Consider the following 24,753-nt stretch of genomic DNA (forward strand, 5'->3'; position numbering starts at 1 on the left):
GTTCTCACTTTCATGTGAGATTGTAAACAAGAAGTGGGAAGCATTATCTCCTGCAAATGTAAACAAACTTGTTTGTCTGAGCGATTGGCTGAACAAGAAGTAGGACTGAGTGGACTTGTAGGCTCTAAAGTTTTACAATGTTTTGTTTTTGAGTGCAGTTATCTTTTGTATACAATTCTACATTTGTAAGTTTAACGCTCGTGATAAAGAGATTGCACTACAGTACTTGTATTAAGTGAATTGAAAAATACTATTTATTTTATTTTTACAGTCCAAATACTTACAATAAAAAATAAATATAAAAGTGAGCACTGTATACTTTGTATTCAGTGTTGTAATTGAAATCAATATATTTAAAAATGTGCAAAACATCCCAAAATATTTATATAAATAGCATTCTATTATTAACAGTGCGATTAATCATGCGATTAATTTTTTTAATTGCTTGACAGCCCTAGTTAAATCCACTATCACTGCAGCTGTCTGCCTGACCACATGGATGAAAAGAGGGACAAAGAAAAGACGCTATGTTTTAAGAAACCCAGATATGCGGAAAGATTAAAATTCCTTGGACCTGACTTCAAACAGCCAGAAGGACAGGTAGAAACCTCCCCTCCCATCCCCAACACAAATTGCATTCTCTGGAAACAGGCATAAAACTGCTTATTTTGGAACTGCTAACGGGTTCCATCCTCAACCCATTTCTGAAGAGTATCCAGCCCTGAGTTCTGCATCAAATCAGAAGGTACACAGCAACATAAAATGCTTGGAAACAAATTGAAACACTAAATTTTAGATTAATGTAATTATTACAGAATCAACAAATTAATTTTAATATTTAATTATGTATCTGTGCTTTTCATGATACCAGATATTCCATGTCATGGCAGTGTTCAACACCAGAGCGTCACAGTAACCAGGAGGACTTGCCTCAGATACTAGGTCAACTGTGTAACAGAGAACTCAAGGAGTTGCAGTAACCCTGTTTTGGGGGGGGGGTACTTGAGCTTAAGGCAGGGAGGGGGAGGGCACAACCTGCACAAGGTGAACATATTGCATACAATGGCAGGGGAGATCTTGGATCTTGAGAGGTATATGGGTATGGAGACTACAATAATGCTAGCAGGTGTGTGAGAGAAAAAAGGGCTTCCACGGAATGTCTGAGGTATTTTTGACTACAAGGTGGTGCACATCTTACGTACACACTCTATACAGGGCTCAAGGGCGTGTTTGCAATTGCAATGATGGCACAATGCATGCAAAGTAACAGGGGCTGGTTGCCATGAAAGGTTACGGGGTGCATCTCATAGAATGCCCTGAGGAGGAGAGAATTTAAATGGGGGTGCGGTGCAAATATTGCACATAACACCCAGAGAGGGTGGTGTAGGATAGTGTAAGAAGACACTAGATGCAACACCCAGAAGGGGTGTATTGTAAGGGAGGGAAGGGGGGTATGAACATTGTGTAGGCACTGTCCAGAGGAAAAGGGTGTACATACTGCAGGCACTATTCACAGGCGGGTCTGCCGGCAAGGCGTGGGTGCGGCGAGTGCCCGCACTGCTCGCAGAAGGGACCAATCCTGCCTGCAGTGCCTAGGGGGAGCAGAAGCACACAGGGACGCACGGTGGTGCGGACAATCCGCTCCGCGCCCGGGGAGGGGAGTGCACAGCTAGCAGCAGGGTGGGGCAGGCGCCGCATTCAATCCCCGGAGCAGGGGGCGGGGGGGGGTGATATCTGGAGGCAGGGTGGGGCAGACGCTACACGCCACGCCGGGGGTTCCCGTGCCCGCGAAGGCGCGCGCGCGGCTCGGCTGCAGGCAATGCCCGGGGAGCCGGACACCGCGCGCGCTGCCCCACGGGGGGCATTTCCACAGGCGGCGCGTGCAACCCCCGCGCGAGCTGCGAGGAAGCCTCCCCCCCCCCGCCACGCGCCGGCCGCGCCCGCGTTCCCCCCCCCCGCCTGCGGGGGGCCCCCGGGGGCCCGCGCGGGCGGGGAGGGGGAGGGGAGGGAAAGGTGGAGGCGGGGGCGCGCTCACGCTGGCAACGCCGGGCGGGGGGGCGGGGGCGCGCTCACGCTGGCTGCGCCGGGCGGGGGGGGGGAGAGCGGGGCGGCCGGGCGCTGCCGCCGTCTCCCTGCCGCTGCCGTAACGTCCTGACGCTCCGCAGGGACCCGCTGGCCGGACGGTGCGTGCGGAGGCCCAGCGGCGGCGCCGGGCCCGGCTCTTACCTCAGGCTCGGGCTCCCGCTGCCCCGCGCAGGCTCCGGCTCCTTGTTAGGCGGCGGGTGGGAGAAGGGGGGAGCCGGGCTCCGGCGCGCGCCGCTCTGCCCCGCGCAGGCGCACGCGGGGGCAAGGCAGCGCTGCTGGGACTTATTTAGCGGGGGCGGCGGAGCCGGCCGGGCTGTGAAATAGGTGCCGGCCTGGCCTAGCGCGCCTGCGCGACAGGACGGCTGGGGGGAGCTGGCTGCTGGGCTGGGACGCTGGCGCGCGCCGTGAGGGCGCGGCAGGGGGAGCGGGCCCCGTGCGCGCGCGCTTCCCGCTCTGCCCTCTCTGTGCGCAGCGGGGGAGCGCGCGCGCCCGCCTCTCTGCTCCTCCAGCAGCAGCAGCTGCTGCGGCGGGCTCGTGCATGGGGCCACCTGCCTGTGCATGCTCCCAGGGCAATGGGCGTTGTGCTGCATTCCGTGCGCGGGGTCCCTACCTGCGTTGGTGGCTGGTGCACGTTCGGGTTGTGTGCTGGCCCTTCTCTCCCCTCCCCCCCTTTCCCGTTCGTATTAAGCGTTTATATGGCCCTGGCATTGAAGTGCTAATCTGCCTGGGTTCGATTTGTGCAAGCGTGCTGTATGTGCACGTGCATTTCCTTTGTGCTTGCCTTCAGCTTGGCCGCTCTCCATGCTTTGCACCTGTGCATGCATTCTGTTTAGGGCTGGTGGTGCTTGAAATACGGTGCTCGTGCCGATGTAATATTAAAGTGCCCCAAACGGCCTCACACTTGGGCCTTACCACTAGAGCTTGCAATGAGGGAGAATTAGTGGGCATCTAGTTCCTGGTGGTGGTGTAATATATATATTTATTTTTAGTATAAAGCATCCCTGCTAATGCACTCATAGTGCTGCACTGATAGTTAAAATAATACACAAACCTCACTAGTCCAATACAATTTAAAATATTACATTTAATTCAGGTTCTTATACCGCCCCTTTCAGCATAGTATCTGAAGCACTTTCCAGCAGTGCATCAAACAAAGTGACTAATGTTTGTCACGTGTGGTTCTTCCTTCCTTTTCTTTTTTTTCTTTCTGATGATTTGTTTTGTTTTGTTTGGTTGTCTGCTCTGCTACATGTGTATATATTGAAGGCAAGGTTAAAAAAAAAGTGCATCTTGCACTTGGAACAGAAAGTGATGATGCCTAAGATGGTTCTTGGATCTTGTGACGTTTGTTCCACAACCTTTGATTGGACCCTGAGAAAGTTCTCTCGACAGCACAGATGAGCTTTATCCATGTGAACGACAGCTCCCTCATGCCTGGCCTGACTCTTGAGAAGTGGTGCTGTCATCAGTACCTGAGCATCGGGCAATCAGTTAGGTATCTTAGCATCCAGTCTCTTGAAGATCAGGTCAGGTGTAGTGTTATCACCTTTGAAATGCGCAAAAAAACCCCCAAAACCACCACAAGACAACTCTGCAATGTCCCCCTTCAATAGCCACTAATAGTGTCTCAAACCCTCTCTCACACACATGCAGTGCGCTTGCATGTTTGTTGAAAATACAGCAGCTGTCTGCTCACCATTTTGGTCTGTTATCGCTTAAACTGTGGAAGTAGGAACACTGCAGCATCTTTAACTGGACATAGAAACTTTTAATATTAGATATTCCATTGTATTCTGAGAATAATGCAAATCTTTAGACCCATGTAAAAAAAAAAAACTGGCAGATTAAGTTATTTTTATGGCAACTGGCAAATCCATAAAAAAATGGCCAGGCTGGTTAAATACTGGCCAGCTGATCACATTAATGACATCTGACTAGGGCTCTTAGGGGAGGTAGTGTAGAGAACAGGTTTGATGTGATCACTGTAGCCTGTGTTGTTGAGGGGTGATGCTGCAGCTTTCTTTGTGTTGGGGTTTCCTAAGGGCTGATGGCTTCATGCACAGGTGTATTGCACTGTTGTAGTCCATCCAGGAGGTGACTAAGGCATGAGTTACTGAGGCCAGGTCAGTGTTCACTAGGATGGGATGGAGTCTCCTACTGAGCCGGAGATGGTATACTGCTGGGGGAATTCTGCACCACTGCACACCCGCAGAATTAATATCCAGTGTGGAATTGTTTTCTGCACAGAAAATGCATGCTGCCTCAGTGCTGCAGTTCTCCCTTTTGCCCACCAGAGGGCACTGTGCGCTGGAACAGACAGTGACCAGCAGTAACAGGCAGCAGCTGACTGCGTTCATCACGGCGCCCTGCCCGTGGAGCCAGGTTAGGAGGGATGGGGATATTGGGGAGGGGGAGAGACAGTGGGGCACACAGGGCTGCTGGGGGGGGGGTCACAGACTGCGGTTCAGAAGGGTAAGTGGTGGGGACAGACTGGGGCAGGGGCTAGCGGGGTGACCGCAGTGAGCCAGCAGCTGAATGGGAGAGGGGCTGCAAGGCCACATGGGGACAGGGGGAGGAGGGTTCAGGGATACATGGGGATGGAGGGTGCAGGGACACGTGGGAACGGGGCAGATGTGCCTGACTGAACGGGAAAGGCTTCATGGGGCTGTGAGGATGACACAAGGAAGAATCTGGCCCTCCGTGACCAGCTGTAGGAGAAACCAAGGAGAATGGGGTTACTTAGTTTTCTTTAGGCCTATCTAGATTAACTGTCTTTTGTGACGTCTAAGTGCCATGCCTATGCTCCTGGGGATGGGATCTAGTTTTAACTTCCTGTGATTTTTTTTTTATAAGAATTCCTGGGGCAGGATCAGTGGTATATTGGGGAGCATATAGCAAAACAGAGGCAGCGCTATCCCCCCAGTAAGGACATAGATTATTTTCAAAAACAGGAGGATTGTGCTGTAAAGGTAGAATCCCACCTTCTGCAGGCTTCGTGCGCACATGCAGAGGATGTCCTGGGGCCTCAGGCTCTTCAGGACTTGGTGCATAAATGTTGACACAGTAATTGGTTCATGGCTATTTTCATTGTCCTTCCTATATTGGTCCCATGGAAGACTTCTCCATTAGGAAATGGAGTCCCTTATTTCTTATAACATCGCCACCCCATGTCTTCCTTTCATTTCAGTTTCTCACCTACCAAATTATGTTGCTTGAATTCGGCCACAGTTGTGCTAGTTTTGATAGGATCATTAAAAGCTTTTGCAGTCTAGATGGCTATCCATTTTAATAGATGATTCCATACAAAGGGGTAGGATTGTGACATTGGCCATTTGCCAAATTAGCGAAAATCTCATCCAATGAGAGGTGAAATGTCCAGAGCATACAGGGAATTTAGCCAAACATCTTCCATTTAAATGGAGAAATCCCCTGGGCCACTTTGAAAAATCTCAGCTGCGGCTCCTGTTTCTTCTCTCTAGATGTCCTCCATGCCCTTCCCTGCATATGGTCTTAAGTGCAGGTAACTCACTAGGTTTAAAAGACCAGTATTTCCCCCCCCATGACCGTGCATATTCCATTGCCTGTGACTTCGGGGTCAGGAGCTGGTTTACTGGGCTTCCTGGATGTTCTAGTAGAGCCTGTCCTTGTAAGACATTGACCTTCAAATACTGTTGAAATTAATAGGCGCCCAGTGACATGAGGCCTTCCCTTGTAGCCCAGGATGGAGGTGCCTTTCCAAGGAGATTTGAGCAAATATAAAGTGCAATGTTTTGGAATGAGGTTGCATTTAAAAAAAAATTATTTTTTTTTTTTTTAGGTAAAAGCTACTTCTGCTGAGCTGAGTAAGGGTCAGCGCTAAAAGATGTTTGTAGGTTTCCCAGAATGTTAACCCTTTTTCTGGACAACTGACTGCTGAGTCTTTGATCCCTCTGTCCTCATGAAAGGGCTTTGAACTCTTCATTTCCCCAAGGATAAGGGAAAATAATGGTGTTATCTGCATTGAAGTGTTTCATTAGTTAGTTTTTTTTTCCTGGAGAAATGTAGTTAAATTACAGATCTCTGAGATGTCTTTAAGGATGGGCAATAATTACTATTTAGTTCAACAAAAACCTAGATTCCATACTTTATCCTTGAGCCAGTTTTATATTCTGCCAAATTATTTTCCCAACAAGAACAGAAGCCTTGGAAGATTAAAACAAATTGGGTGTATTAAGAGAAATGGAGGCATGTGGTTTCATACCAAGTTTATTTCTTTTAGTTTTTCATAATCACTTCTTTTGCACAACAACAACCTCAAGTTGACAATTAAATGCACGTGGTAGACCTAAAGGAACCAGACCAGGCTCCGTTACAGTGATGGAAAGTCTGTTCATAACACCATTTACAGTATCTTATTGAGCTGTCTATTTGGGAAGAACAAAGCTAGCACGCACTGGGTCATGAGGAGTGAATCCTGCACAAGGCCAATGACATTCAAACCCAAACTGGCTCCAGAGAGAACAAGAGGGCAGCCCTGGGGAACTGAATGGGCCCATTGTTTAATTTTTGTCTTTCCAAGGAGGTGGCCGATGATGTAATAGTCATACTCAGCACTTGCAGAGTGCTTTCCGTCTTCAAAGTGCTGTGCAGACATTAACTTGTTAATCCTCTCAACACCCCTGTGAGGTAGGGAAGTATTATTATCCCCATGTTACAGATGAGGGAACTGAGAGACACAGAGAGGTGGAGAGCATCTCTACCCTGCAAGAAAATCTGCGGCAGCAAGCCTCGGCGCCCGGGGTCAATTGATGTGGGCTTATGGGGCGAAAAGTAGCACTGCAGACATGCCTGCTTGGACGGGCTCAGGCTCGGAAACCCAGCAAGGGGGCTGGGTTTTCAGACTGAGCAGGAATGTCTACTTTATTTTTAGCCGTGTAGCGCTGGCCCAAGTCAGTTGATCCGAGCTCTGAGCCTGCTAGTGCAGGCCTTTTTTTTTTTTTTGCAGTGTAGACTTACCCCAAATGACTTGCCCAAGGCAGCCAGGATAAGAATTCAGGCATTCCGGGCTGCAATTCCTGTGTTCAGATAACACATCCCTCCAGCTTCCAATGAAGTCGGTTATCCCCTCATCCCCCAGTAGGCTCTGGATTATAGAAACCTAAATGTTGGTCTGTGCCCCTTATCTACATTACTTAGACACCTGTACAGAGATGGAGTTTATTGGTCCTAATATGTCATGTCATCCCATCCCTCGCATGGTTCGCGATAAGTCTCTATAGCACCATAAACAGCCATTCCCTGACTCTTGTTTCAAGTTTGATAGGGTGATATGTGGGCATATGCATATAGAGTGTATACACATGCGCATATCTGTGCGTGCACACCGTATGTGAATACACACACGTCACCACCGCAAGTGCGCAAAGACAGTAATGCTGCTTAATGGAATGAAACAAATTACGTGAGACGACAAAGTTAAACAGAACCAGGGGTAGAGAGTCTCACTGGTCCTTGCAAGAGAAAAAACCTGAAATGTACATTTTACAGGAGCTGTGTCACAGCTCTGATCCCTATTGTAACATGCATGCAATTGTCTGAATTGCGAGTGGCACTAAAAGGCTAGCATTTGGGGTAACTCCCACACTCTGACTGCAGCAAGGTTTGTTTGACAACACAACAAAAGCATGGAGTGAGAACTTCCAAAATAGCCATGAACGAGTAGCACTCCATTGTCAGTTTATGGGCCATACAGCATTGAGAGAATCCCTTTAAAGCCAAATCCGAACACTTAATAAAGCAAATGGAAGGTCTAATATTTGGAACGTGAGCCAGACTGTTCTAGTTCTTACCCCAGAATTGCTAATCACCAAGATGCTTGTGACACCAGGTTCATCTTCCTTTTCCTGCACAGGGTAGGAGTCCTTAATTTGCCCAAGAGAACAAGGAGGGAGCTAGGAATTTGAAATGTGTATACACACTGGTGGTCTTTTGCCACCACAGTTCTTTCTGTTACACCTGGAATACACACTAGGCTAAGTGCTCTGCTGGTGTAAATATTGACTTCATTGAAGTTACACCTAAAGAGAATGTGGCCCAAAGTAGATAAGCGGTTACGCAAGTAGATACGCTCTGACAAGTGGCCACTAACAGCAAGTCTAGTTAGAAATTCCCATCAATGAGTGTCTACGGGTATGGCTGCACGGCAATAAAACACATGCAGTTGGCCTGTGTCAACTGACTTTGCCTTCTGGGCTCAGGCTCTGGGGCTATAAAACTAGTGTCGACATTCAGGCTTGAACTGAAATGTGGGTTCTGGGACCCTGTGGGGAGGGAAGGTCCCAGAGCCTAGGCTCCAGCCAAGTAGATATACCCTAGAAGGCCACGGAAGGAGCTTGAGCCCAGTCATAAGAAACGGTGCCCCAGGAATTTGTAAATTGCATGCCATGGAATACACCTGAAGATGGCAACGTGAGGGAATGGCTGAAGAGCCACAAGAAAAATGAAGTGTGATGGAAATAGAAGGGAGTTAATGGGGGGGTAAGAAACCCCTATTCAGGCACAAACTATTTGTTAGCAATTCTGGGAACTCAACAGGAATGAAATTGTGAGCTGATACGGATTTGTGAACTGAAGATCAAAGCGATGTCTGATGCTGTCAGGCACAGTGTTAGTTCAGGCATGTGTCTTGCACCTGTCATTAACCTCTCCGCTGCAGTCTGGACTATGCAAACATTTCATCTGCAGTGTTAGTGGGATGGCCCTCCAAGCAACAGGAATTCCATTCCAGAGGCACAGAAATCAAACACATTTCCCTGATACAGCCAGTGGCACTGGACAAACTCATTTCCCTGACACATTCAGTTGCATGGGGCAGACACAGCTCCATGTTATACCTGATTCACCTGGGCACACCAGACAAGCATTTTTCCCTAACATGACATATTCCATCAGATGTAACAAACCTTTCCCTGACATTACTGATGCAAACCTCTACCTGACACATCCCTGTTTCTCTGCCTGATGCATCAGTTTATCCTGCACTAATGCATTTTCCTGACATGTCCACTGTACCTCACAGCACTGAAGATGTTAAGGTGAAGAAAATGAAGTTCCCAGCTCTCCTGTCTGCACAAGCTCTATATCCCAGGCTCCTCTCTGGCCAGGTTTTGTGTGTATCACCAATTTGAGTGTTTGTCAGGCAAGCTATTGCAAGAATAAGTCTTCACCTGAGATCAAAATTGGCCTGTAACTGTGTGAAGGCGATCTTAAACTGGGAGCTTCACCATGAAAGTCTGAGACGGAAGATACAAGCAGAGGCAAACATTTAGACCCAGTGACTGTACAGGATAAGGGAAGGAATGCCCCCAACAAAGCACAGTCTGCAGCTACCCACTTTCTTCTGCATCATACATACAACCATCCGTTCCCTCAGTCTTGTTCCATGGTTACAGGAAATAGACTGGACTACCTCCCCAGAGGCAGGGTTGAATTAACACTCAATTGGGCCCGGTTCCATTACATTTTAGGGCTGTGTTTGAAACATCACCCCGCCTTTACTAGAATTTTTCTCCTGACCCTCCTTCTGCCCCACTCCTGGAATGGATTCTCCCAGTTCCCACCCACCCTGGCTGAAGGACTCTTGGTCTGCCTCCTACTCCCGAGTCCCTGATTTACCTTCCACCTGCGGCAGCCCAGCCACCTCTGCAGGCAGCAAACAGCTATGAACCGTGCAGCCACTTGCCTCTCCAATGGACTGCTCTCTCTGGGCCTGGATCCCATGGCCCCAGGCATCCTGCCCTCACCTGGCCCTGCCTCCAAATTCTTTTGAGCCCAGTGGGTAATCAAAGTGGAAATGGTTGTTTCTCGTTTGGTTTAATCTCGTGCTCATGAGTACAACATTTCTGATAATAATAATAATCATCATCGTCATAGTACTAAAAACAGTATTTACAACAAGCCTCAGGTCAGAATTACACACCAAGCAAACACTCAGCACTACAGAGAGTAGGACAGGGTTAATATCTTGCAGACACCTTCTCAGCTCCCACCGGTGTGAGACACGGACATTTGACAGTTTCAACCATTTCTTACACACAAACATTTTATTTATTTATTCATTAACTTTTTAAAATTTATTGTCACTATATGGATGAGATGATTCTGGCGATGATTCCGCAGTGTACACAGATGCTTATCTAAGACAACTGCTACTTATAAACTGATCATTAGCTACTGTTAAGAAATTCAACCCTCAGTTCCTTTCCTTTTCCCCACCCTGCCCCTAACATGCTTCCTGTCCCTGGATGCTACTGGGGCCAAATAACAGTCCTGGCCTTTCTCTGACCCTGGCCGAGGGGTTTGGGGCTAAGCTAGCCCTTCCCTTTTGGAGCAGAGCTTTCCCCTAATATCCATAAACATGTTGTGGCCATAGAGGGATCTTCTCTAGTTAAAAGGAGAATTTATTCTCGGGTAGATTAGGGAGAGGCTAGCAGCCGTATTTCCAGCAGCAGCTGCCACTTCTTCCCCACACTACTGGGTTTTTGTGACCAGTTGCCACCCATCTGGTTTGGGGCATGGCGGATTCCTTACACTCTGCCAGCTCTTTGGAGATGGAAAACCTGCACCTTCAGAACTGAGTCAGCAAATATTTGTTGGGGGGTAGGGGGTGCGAGGGGAACTTTATACCAAATATGAAACCTCTATCTGCTTTGGCGTCTTGACCCCACCTTTGTGCTAGATGACATTCCAGCCCTGCTTATCCCAACTCTGGTTGGTGGCACCCCTCAGCGCCTGCCAGGAACCACGCTATGTACAGTAAAAGGAAGCAGTATATACATGTCTTTCACCCACTGTGCCCCAGAGCATACAGTTGTTTGCACGAGTTGTTCTCCTTGGTGACATTGCCTCCGCAGAGGCGCACCAGAGTAGTGTGCCTCACCTATAGAGTGGCTTTTTGAAGACAATGTGTGCAAAGGACACCAGTTACTAGTAAGTAACCTCCTGTTCCCCTTGATGGCCTGTTAGTTCATCCTGGGTTCTGAAACAGAATCCATTATGGCCATTGGGAGAGGGGAAGTTTGTGACACAGTGAGGATGAATTTGAGTCCATGGTTCTTCCTGTATCTGTGCCTATATTCCTGCTTCTCCTCCCTTTCCCTGGAAACACTGCACTGGTCTGGAAGAAATGTACCAGTACACTGCAAACGTTGGAAGGTGGAAGGAAGGAATCTTTGCTGCTCTATGTTCCAAAAGGAAAAAGGAGCTGCCATGTTCTCCTCCACAAAACCCTCCCACAAGGGAATGCTCTTGGGCAAGCCGAACCCTGCACAAACACCCTATCACACGTCTTCACTGAGTTTACGTTGATGCCGTCTTGCACTTTAGCCAGACATAAAAACACCAGTTGATGTATCAAGTCAAATTCAGATCTGGCGTTAAGTGCCTGCAACTCTATTGACCTCAGAGATGGAATGGCAGACCCCTTACAGTTTGGCTCATCATCTGCTTTTACAGCAGCCATCTCTGTAAACAATGACCTTACATTTCTACCGCCATGACTACACCAGAAGCAGGCACACAAACATCTCCTAACCCCTTCTGCCCTCTCCTTGGCAGTGTCCCCCCACCATCTTTTCCAAAGCTGCTCTTTGGGAAATACCATTGCAGAGATCAGCGTGTCCTTTGCTACGCTGTGAGGCCGGAGAGCCAGAGCTCTCTGGTTCATTCTGTGATCTTTGGTCCAAATGTCTCTCCTGTAATGGTATTGAAAGTCACGTCCATCTTCGGGAAGACGGAACAATAATTCTCCCAAATTAGAGTTTCTCTAAAGGCCTGTGGGCTGATTCGCAATCACATACACGTTCTAGTTTACTGATTTACTAATTGAAGTGAAATGTTATTGTTTGTGAAAAGTATCAGATTGACAGGCCTGGAAACCGAGCTGCCTCAATTATCCACAGAATCAGGTTCAACACAGGCAGTAACAGTGCAGGCTTCCCCGACCCTGCTTGGCCAGTGTGCCCCAGTCCTGCCTCTGCAACTGAGAGGGTAGTTCAGCCTACAGGCTTATTCAACCTGTGGCCAGCTAAGATAGCCACTAATGCCTGTGTTGATGGTATTTTTTGTGATATGGGCACCTGTCCACTAGGCTCTGAGACCCCCAGCTAATTTCACATGGGCTACCAAAGCACCATCAGAAAGTAATGACTAAGTCACTACCTACCTGGGCTGGCTTCAAACCAGTGACCCAAGGTGAAAGGCTCTGCATGACACAACCAATTCCTTGAGCCATCTGGTCCCCTTCTCCATCTGCTGGGAAACAATGGATCCATTAACCACTCCCTCACAAGGAAGAAATCCTCACTATTTACTGCCCATTGTCTTGACACTGATACCTAGCTCAGAGCAAATGCCAAGCGTAGTATAAGCTCCGGATAGGAAATCCATATCTCCATGACACTGCTGGTTGAATTTATTAGTATCTGAATTCTTTACATCTGTTTAAGAAAGATTTTTTAAAAAGAACAAAATCCCAAAGAGAAGCTGATTGATTGGTTATTGACTGATTCTATACTTCATATGAACTAGCTGCTATTATGCTTAGAGGTAACCTATGGCCTGTGATCCCCCACAAGTACTGAACAGTTAAGGATGGAGAGAGAGAGAAGCGTGTAGCTGGGGAACGAACACCAGAGGGTGGGGGGAAATGGGGAACCAAATGTTGCATCTAGACAAACAAAATCAAATGTGTTGGGTTGGTTGGTTGGTTTGTTAGTTATCAGGAACCAGGTGCTAGATGTGTAGAAAAGCCCTTTATCCAGAGATCTCCTCCCGCTGTTCCTTGTTCCTGCGAACCTCAGCTGCATGCAGTTCCTGCAAAGACATGGAAAGTGTTACAGCATCTGCAGGCTGCACAGGGCAAACCCAAGGCTGTTTCCCATCTCCCCTCAGTTTCATCTACAATTTAACAGTTTCTGGTTTTGTGCGTGCATCTGTGCATCTCCTCTTCCTCAGGGGCCTGGCACCATCAAATAAATGCACTAGAACATTTCATAGTTGGTGTAATTCCACTGACGCCACTAGACTTACACCTAGGGTAATTTTAGCCCATTCCTATACAGGGCTCAAAAGACCAGGCACATCACATGAATGTTCTGTGAATGGGTCTTCAGTACCAGTGTTCAGAGCCTGCTGCAGCTGTCTCATAGAAGGAGCCCCACACAACTGATGTCCCGCCCCCACTGAGACCAGAAGAGGTTGTAACCTCTGGCCCCAGAGATGAGCAGTTATCACACCACAGTGCAGCAGAGGAGGCCTGAGTTCACTGCTGCCTTTGGGCTCCCAAGCAAGGGCCAGCAGAAGATAAGGTAACATTCTCTGCCATTAGACCGGAGGTGAGGGAGCCTGGGCCTGCTACATTGATCTCAGGTGCACGACTCCTCCATCTCATGGCATCCTGAGCTACTGCTGAAGAACTCTCTTAGTACCTGTTCTGAGGGAGGAGAGGTCAGATGTGGCAAGAAAGAGCCCAAACCTCAGTACTCACTTTCACACAGCGAAGTACAGAGTCCCACCCCACTCCAAAAACCAGAACAAGACGGTATGAGGCAGCGAGAGAGAGAGAGAAGAAAACGGGGGAACAGGGCTCCAGAGGGAAGGGGTGGGGAGAGCACATTGGACATCTTGAGGAGGGAGAGTTGCACAAGCTAACCTAGGAAAATGGTGGTGCAGAAGATGCAGATTGTATCCAGAGCTCTGCTCTCGTGGTGATCATCCCAGCTGTGTTTGAGGTCAGCAGACCAGGCTACAGATGCTAGGCAAAGGCTTTGGTACCAGTAGCCACTATAATATAGGCAGGCGTCCTGGCCCTGCCCATTCTCTAGGTGTGCCTGGACATGGGAATCTAGCACTTGCCTTCTCACGCAGTCGCTCCCTCAAGGCAGCTAGGTGAGCTTCGCGGATTTCCTTGCTCAGCTCCATCTTGTAGTTGAGCTTCTCCTCAGCCAGCCGGCTGAAGTTATTGTTCTCCTCCAGGGCCTTGTGCAGCACCTCCCGTTCGTGCTCCCGCTTCTCCGCCAGCTGCTTCAGCACTTGGGCCTCCTGGGTCTGTGGGAAGCCAACAGATCAGGGGTGTGTGTGTGCGAAAGGTACTCTTCATGTCCCTTGTCTCAAAGATGCTTCCCTGATCTGATCTGGAATGTCTTCCTGGATGTGCCACAACCACCTCCTTTGGGTGTCTGTTCAAAACCTGGCAGCTCTGTTATAGGATTTGCTCTCAATATTTACTCTAAACTTATCTGCCCCTCTTAAGGTTTTGACCATTGCTTTCTGTCCAACCATCTTGCATTCATGTGGCTACCCCCCTCCATCCATTAGATGATATTTAGATACTGTGACCATGTTCTCCCCACCCCACAAATCCTTTCTAGATCACATGGAACACATTTTCAAACCTCTACATTTGCACCTGCATTTCAGGCAGGTAGATGTTAAACATCCAAAAGTCTATCTTTGCTGTGTGAGCAACACTGTTGGTGCAATTTGCGACTCCTCTGGAAATCTGCCCCATACATTAAACCGACTCTTCTTCTGCTCTTACCCACAAGTTGTTGTAGTGTCGTGGTTTCCCTCTCTTTATAGTTTCTCTAATTTTCCAATATTTTTGTCCATTAAGACTTTAAATTATGCTCATAAATGAAGTGCAGAAATAGCATTGCCAGCTGCTAAAAAGCAATGACATGGTGCAAAAGGCACTGATTCTAAGCTTTTATTGGATGTGTGGCTTATATTTATATCTCCTATAGAGAGAGCTAGTGGTAGAGATTTTCATTCTGCAGCAGCATAGGGTCACACATATAATACTACATGAAAATCTAAACCAGAGGACCACAGGATTCCATAGATCCAGAGATTTTAAGGCCAGAAGGGACCAATGTGATCATCCATTCTAACCTCCTGCATAACTCAGGCTAGAGGATTTCATCCAGTGGTTCCTACATCAAACCTAACAACTGGGGGTTGAACAAGAGTGTAAAACACAGCACTATTACCAATCACAAGATATGGCTCCTACGTAAAATCAATGGTGTTGTTCACCCCCAGCACTGTATCAGTTTTTCTGCTCCCAATTATGAATTGGGGTCACTTGGGGGGCTTGGTTAAAACATGATTGGTCATATGAGTTAGCATTTCCCTGGAATATCCTGTTACCTTCCTCCTCTCCTCTGCAGCCTCCAGCCTCTTCTGCAGCTCCTCCAGGGACAGGTCCTTCTTCTTAGGGGGAGAAGAGAGGACTGGACTCTCAGGGGACAAGTCCGAAGGGGACTTCAGGATCACTTCAAAGCTCTGGCCAGATGCCCTTTTGTCCAGCTGTTTCACCTCCATGTCTATGAGAGAAGAACAGAAGCACTTGATGGACTATGGGACACTCACGAAATGGCTAATTTGATAAAGGCACCTTGAAGAAGCTGCTAAGTCAAGCCCTGAAGCTGTGATCACCCAGTGAGACCTGGTTGTGATGCTATGCTTCTAAATGGGGTGTATTGTCACTTGAGTCTCTGCTGGAGGGTTTCAGAGAGGTGAGAATTTGAAGTCAATCATTTATTGCTGGTAAAAGGGACAATGACACTATACAGCCTAGAAGTAGGAGCATCATTGTCAAATGGTACGATGCAGAGCAACAGCAGGCAGTAGGGGTCAGAAAGTGAAGGGGATTCGGGGGTTCAGCTGAACCTGCAGGGGGAATTTGGGGAGGCAGAATGGAATTACCCATATTGGAATTTGGCCAGGACACCAGAATTAACTTCCCTGCTCTTATGAAAAGAACCACGAGGCCTTTGGTGACCACAGGAGGTCAATACCTTGTCTTACATTCTATCTGAAAGACCCAGCAGCAGCATCTTTCTCTCTGCCCATTCAGGGGCTTTTCACAGGAACTGCATAAAGAAGTGTGGTGTGTAGCTAATGCAATTAATCTTACAGCCATAGAATACGTACAGCATAGCTGATGGCAGCCACAGAAAGGCCGTACTGCTGATAACATCAAGAATCATATCCCAGGATATGTAATGGTGCTGTTTGGTAATAGTCATACAGTTTCTTTGTGGGTATGTGGGTCACATGTTAATAAACTATTCTAAGGAAGTGGACCAAAATACCATGCTCTAGTAATACAGAAAACTTGGGTCAGGACATGAAAATGGTCTCTCCCCCGAGTCAGGGACCCAGCCTAATGTATTGAAGTCCTCCAAGTTTACAGAAGCTGCCTGCAGATTGGATCTACAAGCGATTCTGCGTGTATGTCATTTACCTCCATACTGGTAGATGGTATTGGGGTGCGGCTGAGTGTGGAAACAGGAGCAGATCAGTGAGAGCAAAGACAGCTCCTTCATTTTCTCCTTGTAGGCTGAAAAGAAAGAAACAGCAATGAGTGGAGAGGTCTACTGGCAATCTCATGTCTCTCTCAGGGGGAAGGAAGCAGAAGGATACACAGAGACCCATTTGTGGCAATTGGGCTCTCTGAAGGCCTTTCCAAATAGCCAGATGCTGAGATACTGTACAAGTGTCTCCCACATCCGCTGACGGGACAGTAAGCTACACAGGCAGATGCCTTAAAGGTGTTTTACCATCTCTGCAGGTCTGAATCACCCAGGAGAAATCTTCCCCCCAACTGCAAGAAAAGCAGGTTGGGAGCTGGTGAATTTCAGCATTTATAAATAACTACACAGTGAAGGCTGCCGGGATACCTCCCCTAAGCAGTTCCAAACTCAGTAAGAATGACATTTAAAAAGCACCCCTGAAACATCGCCGATCAGTGCCTATAAAAGGTACTTGACCCTTGGTGGGGCAAACCCTGCAGCCTGTAGAGAGGGTCCCTCCATTTTATGATCCTGCATTTCTGATGTCAATCAGTAATTTACAATGAAAAGAAGAGATAAGGCCAGGTTTGTGGGGAACCAAGGTAAATTTGGGTCCATGAAGCGCTACTGAGCACTGGACCCAAGATGCATGTAAATGGCTTTTAATTATAGCTTGCAGGGTGAATGAAACTGAACACAAACCTGTGTCCCAGGGACAGAGCTCTGGACTCAGGGCGACAGAGACTGAGTGATGCTAAGGGTTGCCTGGGTGGTAATTTGATGATGTAAAGGGGGTTGCCATGGGTTAACTGGGTAACAAACTCACCACACCAAGGGGTACTACTGGGCCTCTGACCTTCTAGCTGGGATAAGCAGGATTGTCAATGACCCTAAGTTTTCCAAGATAAGAGTTGTCCACTGAACCCCCATGCTGCCACTCTCCATCTTTGCGGCAGGTCCACCTGTCACATGGGTCATGACAGTCCCAGGGAAAGGGACTCCGGCCGGAGGCGCTGACTCACAACAAAAGAACGCTGATTCAGCACACTGTGAAGCCAAGAGCCCAGGAGGGTGGCAGGCACACAGTGGAGATCCCTGCACCTCTGACTTTCCAATGCGGCAGCATCTCTATTGCAGCTGCTCCGGTCCTTTATCTCAGCAGTAGATTAGAGAGGATTTAAATCATCCTAGGAACCCCACGCCCCTTTCAGGGAAGGTTGCTACTGGTCTGCAATGATGGTAAAACCTGCCTGTTTCTCCCTCCTCACAATTGTCTGAGCGCGAGGTTGGGATACAGGATCCTTTCTGGCTCCGCCCAGGGCTGCTGCTAGCGTGGGCCATTGTTGCGACAGAAGGTTGCAGCTGCAGCAGTCCCCCGTGGCAATGAGCACACTCAGCTGCTGCCCTCATCAGAAGAAAACATGCCCAGTCTGCAGAGAGTCTGCTTTCCCAGCACAGGCTGCAGGCACCCACGTTTTCTGAGCTTAACCCTTTCCTCCCCTGTACAGAGATGAGCTCTTGGAGTGAACCGGATGACTCAGTGCAAAATATAACAAACAGTACTTAATACTTCTACGTGCCCTTTCCCCCAATTAGAGTTAATTAACCCTGGCCAGATGAGGAAGTATTCTCTCCATTTTACAGCTGGAGAAACTGAAATATAGCACTTGCCTAAAGGTTTGACAGCCAGTCAGTGGCACAGTGAAGGGCAGAACCTGGGAATCTCGACTCATAGCCCCTCCCCCGCCCACTAGACTCCGCTGCTAATACAATGGTCAAAGCATCAGGGGCGTGGTGGGAAGAATATGGAGACTGATGGAGGCCCCACTCAGATGCAGACAAAGAACACGCTAGTTGTTGGAAGCCAAAAAGTCACAGCCTTCTGGGGTTGGATTTTATTAACAAAAAGGAGAATTATACAAACCCCAGCCCAAAGCTTCTCCCCAGGAGTGGCTGTGCCTAGGGTCCTGCCATCAGGCCCAGCGTGCTCCAGCCTCTGGTCTCCCCAGCAGTGGGCTACTCCCACCTTGCTTGTATGCAGGGTACAAAGCAGCCACAACCACCTCAGGGAGTCAGCAGTGATGAACTGGCCGCTCTCTGTAGGGCTAACGGGAAGGCCACTGCTGACGCACACTTCAGGCCTCTACAAAGTACGACGTTCCCTTCACTTTGCTGAGTCAGCTGTGTAACCTTGTAGGGTAGGAAGAGATCTGCCTGGGAGAGGTTTTAGAGGAGCTGCAGAGCTAAGGCACTCATTTTCCAACACTGTCACGCTGTTTACCACGTCCCTTCATGGACACCTCACTTCCCAGCCTCCCGCCTTGATCCCGCATCTTCCCCCTGGCAACAAGTGTTGGGAAAGGTGACAGCTATAGGACAGTAGTAAGGATATGAGAGGAACATACTCTCACCTCAGTGCCATGTGGTTCTTTTGTACTTGTGTTGTTTACCTCGTTTCCCTGGCTGCAGCTCTGCCTTTGCTACCCGACCGCCGCCTGGTCACTCTACAAGCCCTTCCAGTTCTAATACCCAACACAAGGCTGATCGTGCTTCAATTTACCCCAGAAAAGCCCAACTTGCTGCAGCAATGCAAGGGGCAGAGAGGGGCAGGTGGTGGTTGTTTTAATTTAGCTAATCAAAAAAGCGTTTGGAAATCCTATGAGACCCCTATGCTGGGTTAGTGCCAGCAGCATCACTGCTTGGCGACTGATGGATGCTTCCCCATTATGACAGAGGCAGCTTTGAGAACCACCCGAGAGTGCTTCATGGGACACCACTGAGCTGAGGAGCTGTTCTATTTCCTACAGGCTGTGCAACTGGAACAGCACATGGCTAGCAGGTGACACCAGGAGAGATAGTATGTGCCTGAAAGAAAAAATATATATAGCGGGTAAGTTCTTATTTCAATTTGCCCTTTCCTGCAAAGGAAGCTTGTTCTTTCAAGGTACACCTTGTCTTTTGGTCAATCTGGGCTCTCTGTAGCTGGGGAGAACAGAGGATTTGGCTCTTTCTCCATGGACATTTTGGATTTTCTGTCCCCTGAAGATGCAGGCATAGTGTCTTGTTGCTCTAATGTGCAGGCTTAGCATGCTCCTCCAGAAACTAGGACTGGGAAGAAATTTTCCCCTGAGCATTTTGGCAGGGATCTTTTCCTCCGTTTTCTGGCAGATTGAGCAAGGATCTTCCAGGGGGATCAAGTGTGTCAGTCTCTTACGATTGCAGGGGGTCCAGGCACTGTTAAATCTTTGGCCTTTCCCATCTCTTCCTTTCGGAGAAAGTCTACCTCACCCTTTCTGGCAGACTGAGCAAGGATTTTACATGGGGCTTAGGAAAGGTGGGTCAGTTTCTTGTGATTTTAAGGGTCTGGCTAGACACTGAGACCTGTGGACTTTTGCTGGCAGATGCGATGGTGTAATTTGGACATACATGTTTGAATATTTTATTGAAAGTAGGTTTCAAACCATTCCAGGGCATACTGTTTCAACAGCCATTCAGTGTCACAGTATTGCCATGGTGTGGCTGTTATACCTTGGTGCTGCCAATGAACCCAAAAGGAGCACCCACTCGGCTCTGGTAAAAGAACTTATGACCGTAACAGAAACAAACCAGACCATGAGGCCTTTACTTTGACATCTACTTCAGGAGCTGCATGTGATAGAGAGGAATTAAACTGAGAGCCCTGGGGCATGGCACACTGATTCCACTGGCTGGTAACTCTCATTGCCTTGTGTTTGGTTATCTAAGCTTTACTCTGTCTCCACAGAGCCAGTTTCCTGGTTTCCCTTCAGACTCTTGCAAGATACAGCTTCTTCCTTTCAGCAGTTCTGACCCAGTGTTCACCAGCTGCACCCATTCCATTTGGAGCTTTCCTTCCCCACTCCCTTCTGCAAATCGGCCCTTTCTGTCAATGACAATGAAAAGGAGCCAGAGGACAAAAGGACGTTGGTCAGTCGAGCTGCTGCCAACCGCCTAATGAGCTGGGAAAGCGGCGTGTGAACATCTCCTGGCACTTGAGAGTCTGCAGCTCCGTCCCGGCGCCAGCTACCAGATGCAATTAACAGAATCCAGACGCACCGGTCGGGGGAGGGGAGCAGGAGGCTCTGCGCTCTGGAGGGCTCAGCAAGTGTGTATGTGTGTGGGGGGAGCCACAGGGGGGGGAAATCGGAGGAGCTATGACCTGTGCTACTAAACAAAGCACAAGTCAAGCTCTTCTGCTGGAATAATACCTTGCAGCAAAGCAGTGTGGAGAAAACAATGGGATGAGAAAGGGGAAGTGGTGAAAATCCCTCTGGTCTTAGAGGCATTTCCTCCTTGCTATATGGGTACCAAATCAATATGCGCTAAGGTTGTACCTATACAATGCGCTAGGGGGCGCGAGTCCCAGCTCGCATACGCATACTTGTACTAGCCTGATGAGGCCTGGCTGCGTATAAGTCGGAGTGTAGCTGTGCTCCCATGGGCAGTGGCAGGTTAGCTGTGCCGAGCAGAAACCCGCCTTGGCTAAGCCATGCTTCTGCTACCGTGGCTATACTACTATGTATACTTGCGGTAGGTCTCATCGAGCTGCCCCGACTGTATGTGGGCTGGGAATCACACCCCAGCGTAGACCTAGCCTCGTTTAGTTACTCAAATCTGCCTGGTGGAGGAGGCAAAAGAGCTTAGTGGGATAGGCGTGATTGGAAAGTGGAGCTGTCCATTCAGCACCACCCCACGGCTATGGCTGGCCACCCTCTGAATGAGACAAGAACGGGAATGCATGCACACAACTGGTTTCCCTACACCTACAGCTTTTAACTGAACCCCAAAAAGAGGGCAAACCTGGATCGGTTCAGCCCAGTACGGCAGAAGCTGGGACTGTCACTGGAACCAATAGGTGGGTCAGAAATAATCACTTGTGACCTAGAGGGGATGTTCAAAGTCCACTATGTGGCTTCCAGGCTGTCAGAACGATACTCTTCTCCTCTCTACAGCCTTCCACCCAAGGCCCTTTACAAACAGTAACGGAGCCTCACTTTGGGGTTGCGCAGGACTATCCCCATTCTCCAGAAGTTTGAAAAGGAGACATAGCAACAGTAAGTGACTTGCCCAAGGTCACACAAAGGTAGGGATAGAACAACAGAAGAGTCCTGACTCCCAGTCCTCTTCTCTAACCACTAGGTCACACTCCCATCCCGGAGCTACAAATAGAACGAAGGAGTCCTGATTTCCAGCCCCCATGTTCTAACCGGCATAGCGCACACAGCGCTTCATCTCTTGATGAGGCGATGAATGCATCGGGATCCAAACAAACCTTTAACTCTCATTGCCTGGTGTTTGGTTACCTGAGCTTTACTCTGTCTCCACAAAGCCAATTTCCTGGTCTCTCTTCAGACTCTTGCAGGATACAGCCTCTCCCTTTCAGCAGCTGGACCCATTCCATTTGGAGTTTCCTTCCCTGCTCTCCCTTCTGCAAACTGGCCAACCCTGGCCTCCCAGCTATTAGTCCCAGAGGCTGGAACAATTGCTTTCAGAGAGTTCTGACAGCCCTGAGGTGAAAAGACCTCAGGTGGGTAAGGGTACCACATGCTGACTGCTCGTTAACAGGGCAGGGAGAAAGGGGAGCTTAAGGCAACATAAGTAAGCCACATCCAAATGAGACTGTCTAATGATTCCAATGCTCTTTGGAATTTAAAATGGCCTCAGTGTAAAGTCCTGGACTGCTTGGAGTGGGGCAGCCCATAGCCCCCTCCTTGCCATTCCTTAGACTCTCTTCTGTCTCTACAAAGTGCAGGAGGCCCAGAGCAGTGACTCACACTGGCCATCCTTCCCCAGCTTTTCAATGGGATTAGAAACACCTGAAGTCTAAAATTGGGTTCTTGTTTAAATTCCATTTTCAGGAGCCCAGATTCTCAGTCAAGTGAATGAACACGTGGCTGTTTTGCCTGCCTAATACCTGAAATAGCAGCAAGCCTGGACAGTTACAGACACACTGAGGCTTGGATTTTAAAATAAGACTCATGTAATGGCCTGCTGGTTACCAGTCACAGCAAGCTAGCACTTGCAAGATACTAGAAAGAGGGGACGAGCAGCAGAAGGGTTTAGTCATCTTGCCAGGAGATGGGGAAATTTCACAAAGCGCTGTGTCATTTTCTGACAGATTCCCTCCCCACTGCACTCCAGCAGCTCCCAGACAGACCTAGGAAGCAGCCAACTAGCACAGATAGGTTAGGAGAGGCACCACGCACAGATAGCCAGATCCAGATCCCTGGTGCTATCCCCGTTGTGCTATTCTGGAAGTGCAAAGGAGACTGAGAAGCTCGCTGCACCAATAGGGCAGCTGGGGATTCCTCCAATATGAGTTAGGGTTTTATGCCACTTACTGTTCCTCCTCCTCCCACTCACATTCTGGGGTGGGCTGAGGGGAACAGGAGATGGCGTGTCCAAAGCTGGAGCTGCTTTAAGTTAAACCAGGGCTGATTCAGCCCCCAGTCAGCCTCAGGTCAGGAGAATGAATAGGTGGCTTCTCCGCATTCCCCACAAGTCCTGCAGCAAGCAGAACTCATCTAAACCTGGAGATCTGACCCCAAGATTTCTGAAGAGAATCTGTATACAGCGTGTGCCTAAACATTCACACGTGCTAATTGTGCAGACGTTAGGTATGCATATAGAACAGCACCATCCAGGCAATCTAGGTCATGCCCAATGCAGAGGAGCCCCTGGCAAACCCAGAATTAGAGTGATTTCTGAAACATGGAGAGGAGTGAATGAGGCTGTTTCAGGGCTGGAAGGGTTGTGGGGTCTGCTCCAAGCCCTCTTACCCATAGTAACACTCTTTGTCAGCAAACACACACATACTCTTGTTCAGCATCCAAAATGGTATTACCATCCACATTTCCACTAAGAGCAGTTTAAACCGGTGTTACAGGGCTGTCTTTCTATAGAGCAAGGGCGTGAAATATCTCCTGTACAGAGGCCAGACATATTCACACCAACCTCCTTCTTGGTACAAACCAGACACTTACCAGGGCTCAGAACTGGGATGGAAGCTCTGTTTGTGCATTTTACTGAACAGTTCTCTGATTTCTTTCACTCCTCTTTCTGTTCTCTTTTCCTTCTCGTAGGCCTGGTCTACACACAGGTTTTGTATGGATTTAACTATTCTGGTTAGGGCTGTGAGATTCTACCAAAATAGTTAATCAGTTCAGGCCCTACTGGGGATGCAGCTTTGGTGCCTTATTCTAGGATAGCTTATTCCTATTCCCTTATGGAACCTTTATATTGATATAATTGCATCCACACTACGGGGAGTTGTACTTTTATTCCTCTAAGAATAAAGAATAGCATGTCCATAAAGGCAAGGCCAAGGCCTCCCAAAGCAGGAATATTTCTAATTCACATCTCTTCAGAAAGAACCTGTTTACAATTCCCAGGGGACCAAAAGACCAACAATTCTAAATGCTAGCATCATGGAGTTACTAAACCTCACATTTTGATATAGCTGCATGCAAATTGGGACGGCAATTGTGCACCTATTTATTTGCATGTACAAATCCTCCTTTTGAGCATATAAACGTGAGGTTTTGTGGGTATAATGGGCACATATATATATTTTTGGACACGCCTACTGCATCTACATTTGACAGTTTGCTATTCAGGGTACTGTATAACAAGCATGCACACAGGATTGTGTTAGAAGCAGATGGAGCTCTCTACTTAGTCACCCATTTGTATTGTCCAGCTTCCATTAGGTTTTGAAGGTGACAAGGTCAGCTGAATTAGCATTGATATTATATATGTGTACAAATTAAGGCAAGATAGCTTCCAGCCCTTCACTTTAAATGCTTTTATAGATTTAAGGATCAGAAAGCCAATAACCGACTCAGAGAGGAGAAAATGCACACACACAAATTGCAGTTCCTTTGTTGTGTTGCATTATCTATACCAGGGATGGGCAACCTTTGGTCTGCGGCCCGCCAGGGTGAGCACCCTGGTGGGCCGGGCCAGTTTGTTTACCTGTTGCGTCCGCAGGTTCAGCTGATTGCAGCCCCCATTGGCCTCGAGCGGCGAACTGCGGCCAGTGAGAGCTGCAATCAGCTGAACCTGCGGACGCAACAGGTAAACAAACTGGCCCGGCCCACCAGGGTGCTCACCCTGGCGGGCCGCAGACCAAAGGTTGCCCATCCCTGGTATAGATAATGCAACACAACAAAGGAACTGCAATTTGTGTGTGTGCATTTTCTCCTCTCTGAGTCGGTTATTGGCTTTCTGATCCTTAAATCTATAAAAGCATTTAAAGTGAAGGGCTGGAAGCTATCTTGCCTTAATTTGTACACATATATAATATCAATGCTAA

The 24,753-nt window shown here is 48.4% G+C and overlaps 2 protein-coding genes and 1 long non-coding RNA gene across 3 annotated transcripts in view; 1 reads left to right on the forward strand and 2 right to left on the reverse strand.

Moving 5' to 3' along the window:
• Positions 1–2,419, reverse strand: part of GMEB2 (glucocorticoid modulatory element binding protein 2) — a 38,454-nt gene extending 36,035 nt beyond the window's left edge. Inside the window, exon 1 of the mRNA XM_034786858.1 lies at positions 2,227–2,419. The gene's annotated coding sequence lies outside the window, so the exon portion shown is untranslated. The remainder of the gene's footprint in view (positions 1–2,226) is intronic.
• On the forward strand, positions 2,085–7,715 carry LOC117885601. The gene is made up of 3 exons (XR_004647798.1): positions 2,085–2,183; positions 4,333–4,467; positions 5,903–7,715. It is a non-coding gene; the product is annotated as an uncharacterized LOC117885601 (long non-coding RNA).
• Positions 6,695–24,753, reverse strand: part of STMN3 (stathmin 3) — a 33,411-nt gene continuing 15,352 nt past the window's right edge. Inside the window, exons 2-5 of the mRNA XM_034786860.1 lie at positions 16,373–16,468; positions 15,274–15,449; positions 13,978–14,169; positions 6,695–12,936 (exon numbers count right to left, since the gene is read on the reverse strand). Of these exons, the coding sequence (XP_034642751.1) occupies positions 12,877–12,936; positions 13,978–14,169; positions 15,274–15,449; positions 16,373–16,468 (524 nt within the window). The 3' untranslated portion in view covers positions 6,695–12,876. The remainder of the gene's footprint in view (positions 12,937–13,977; positions 14,170–15,273; positions 15,450–16,372; positions 16,469–24,753) is intronic.

The sequence above is a fragment of the Trachemys scripta genome, chromosome 12 (assembly GCF_013100865.1).
Source record: "Trachemys scripta elegans isolate TJP31775 chromosome 12, CAS_Tse_1.0, whole genome shotgun sequence".
NCBI classification, from domain to species: domain Eukaryota; kingdom Metazoa; phylum Chordata; order Testudines; family Emydidae; genus Trachemys; species Trachemys scripta.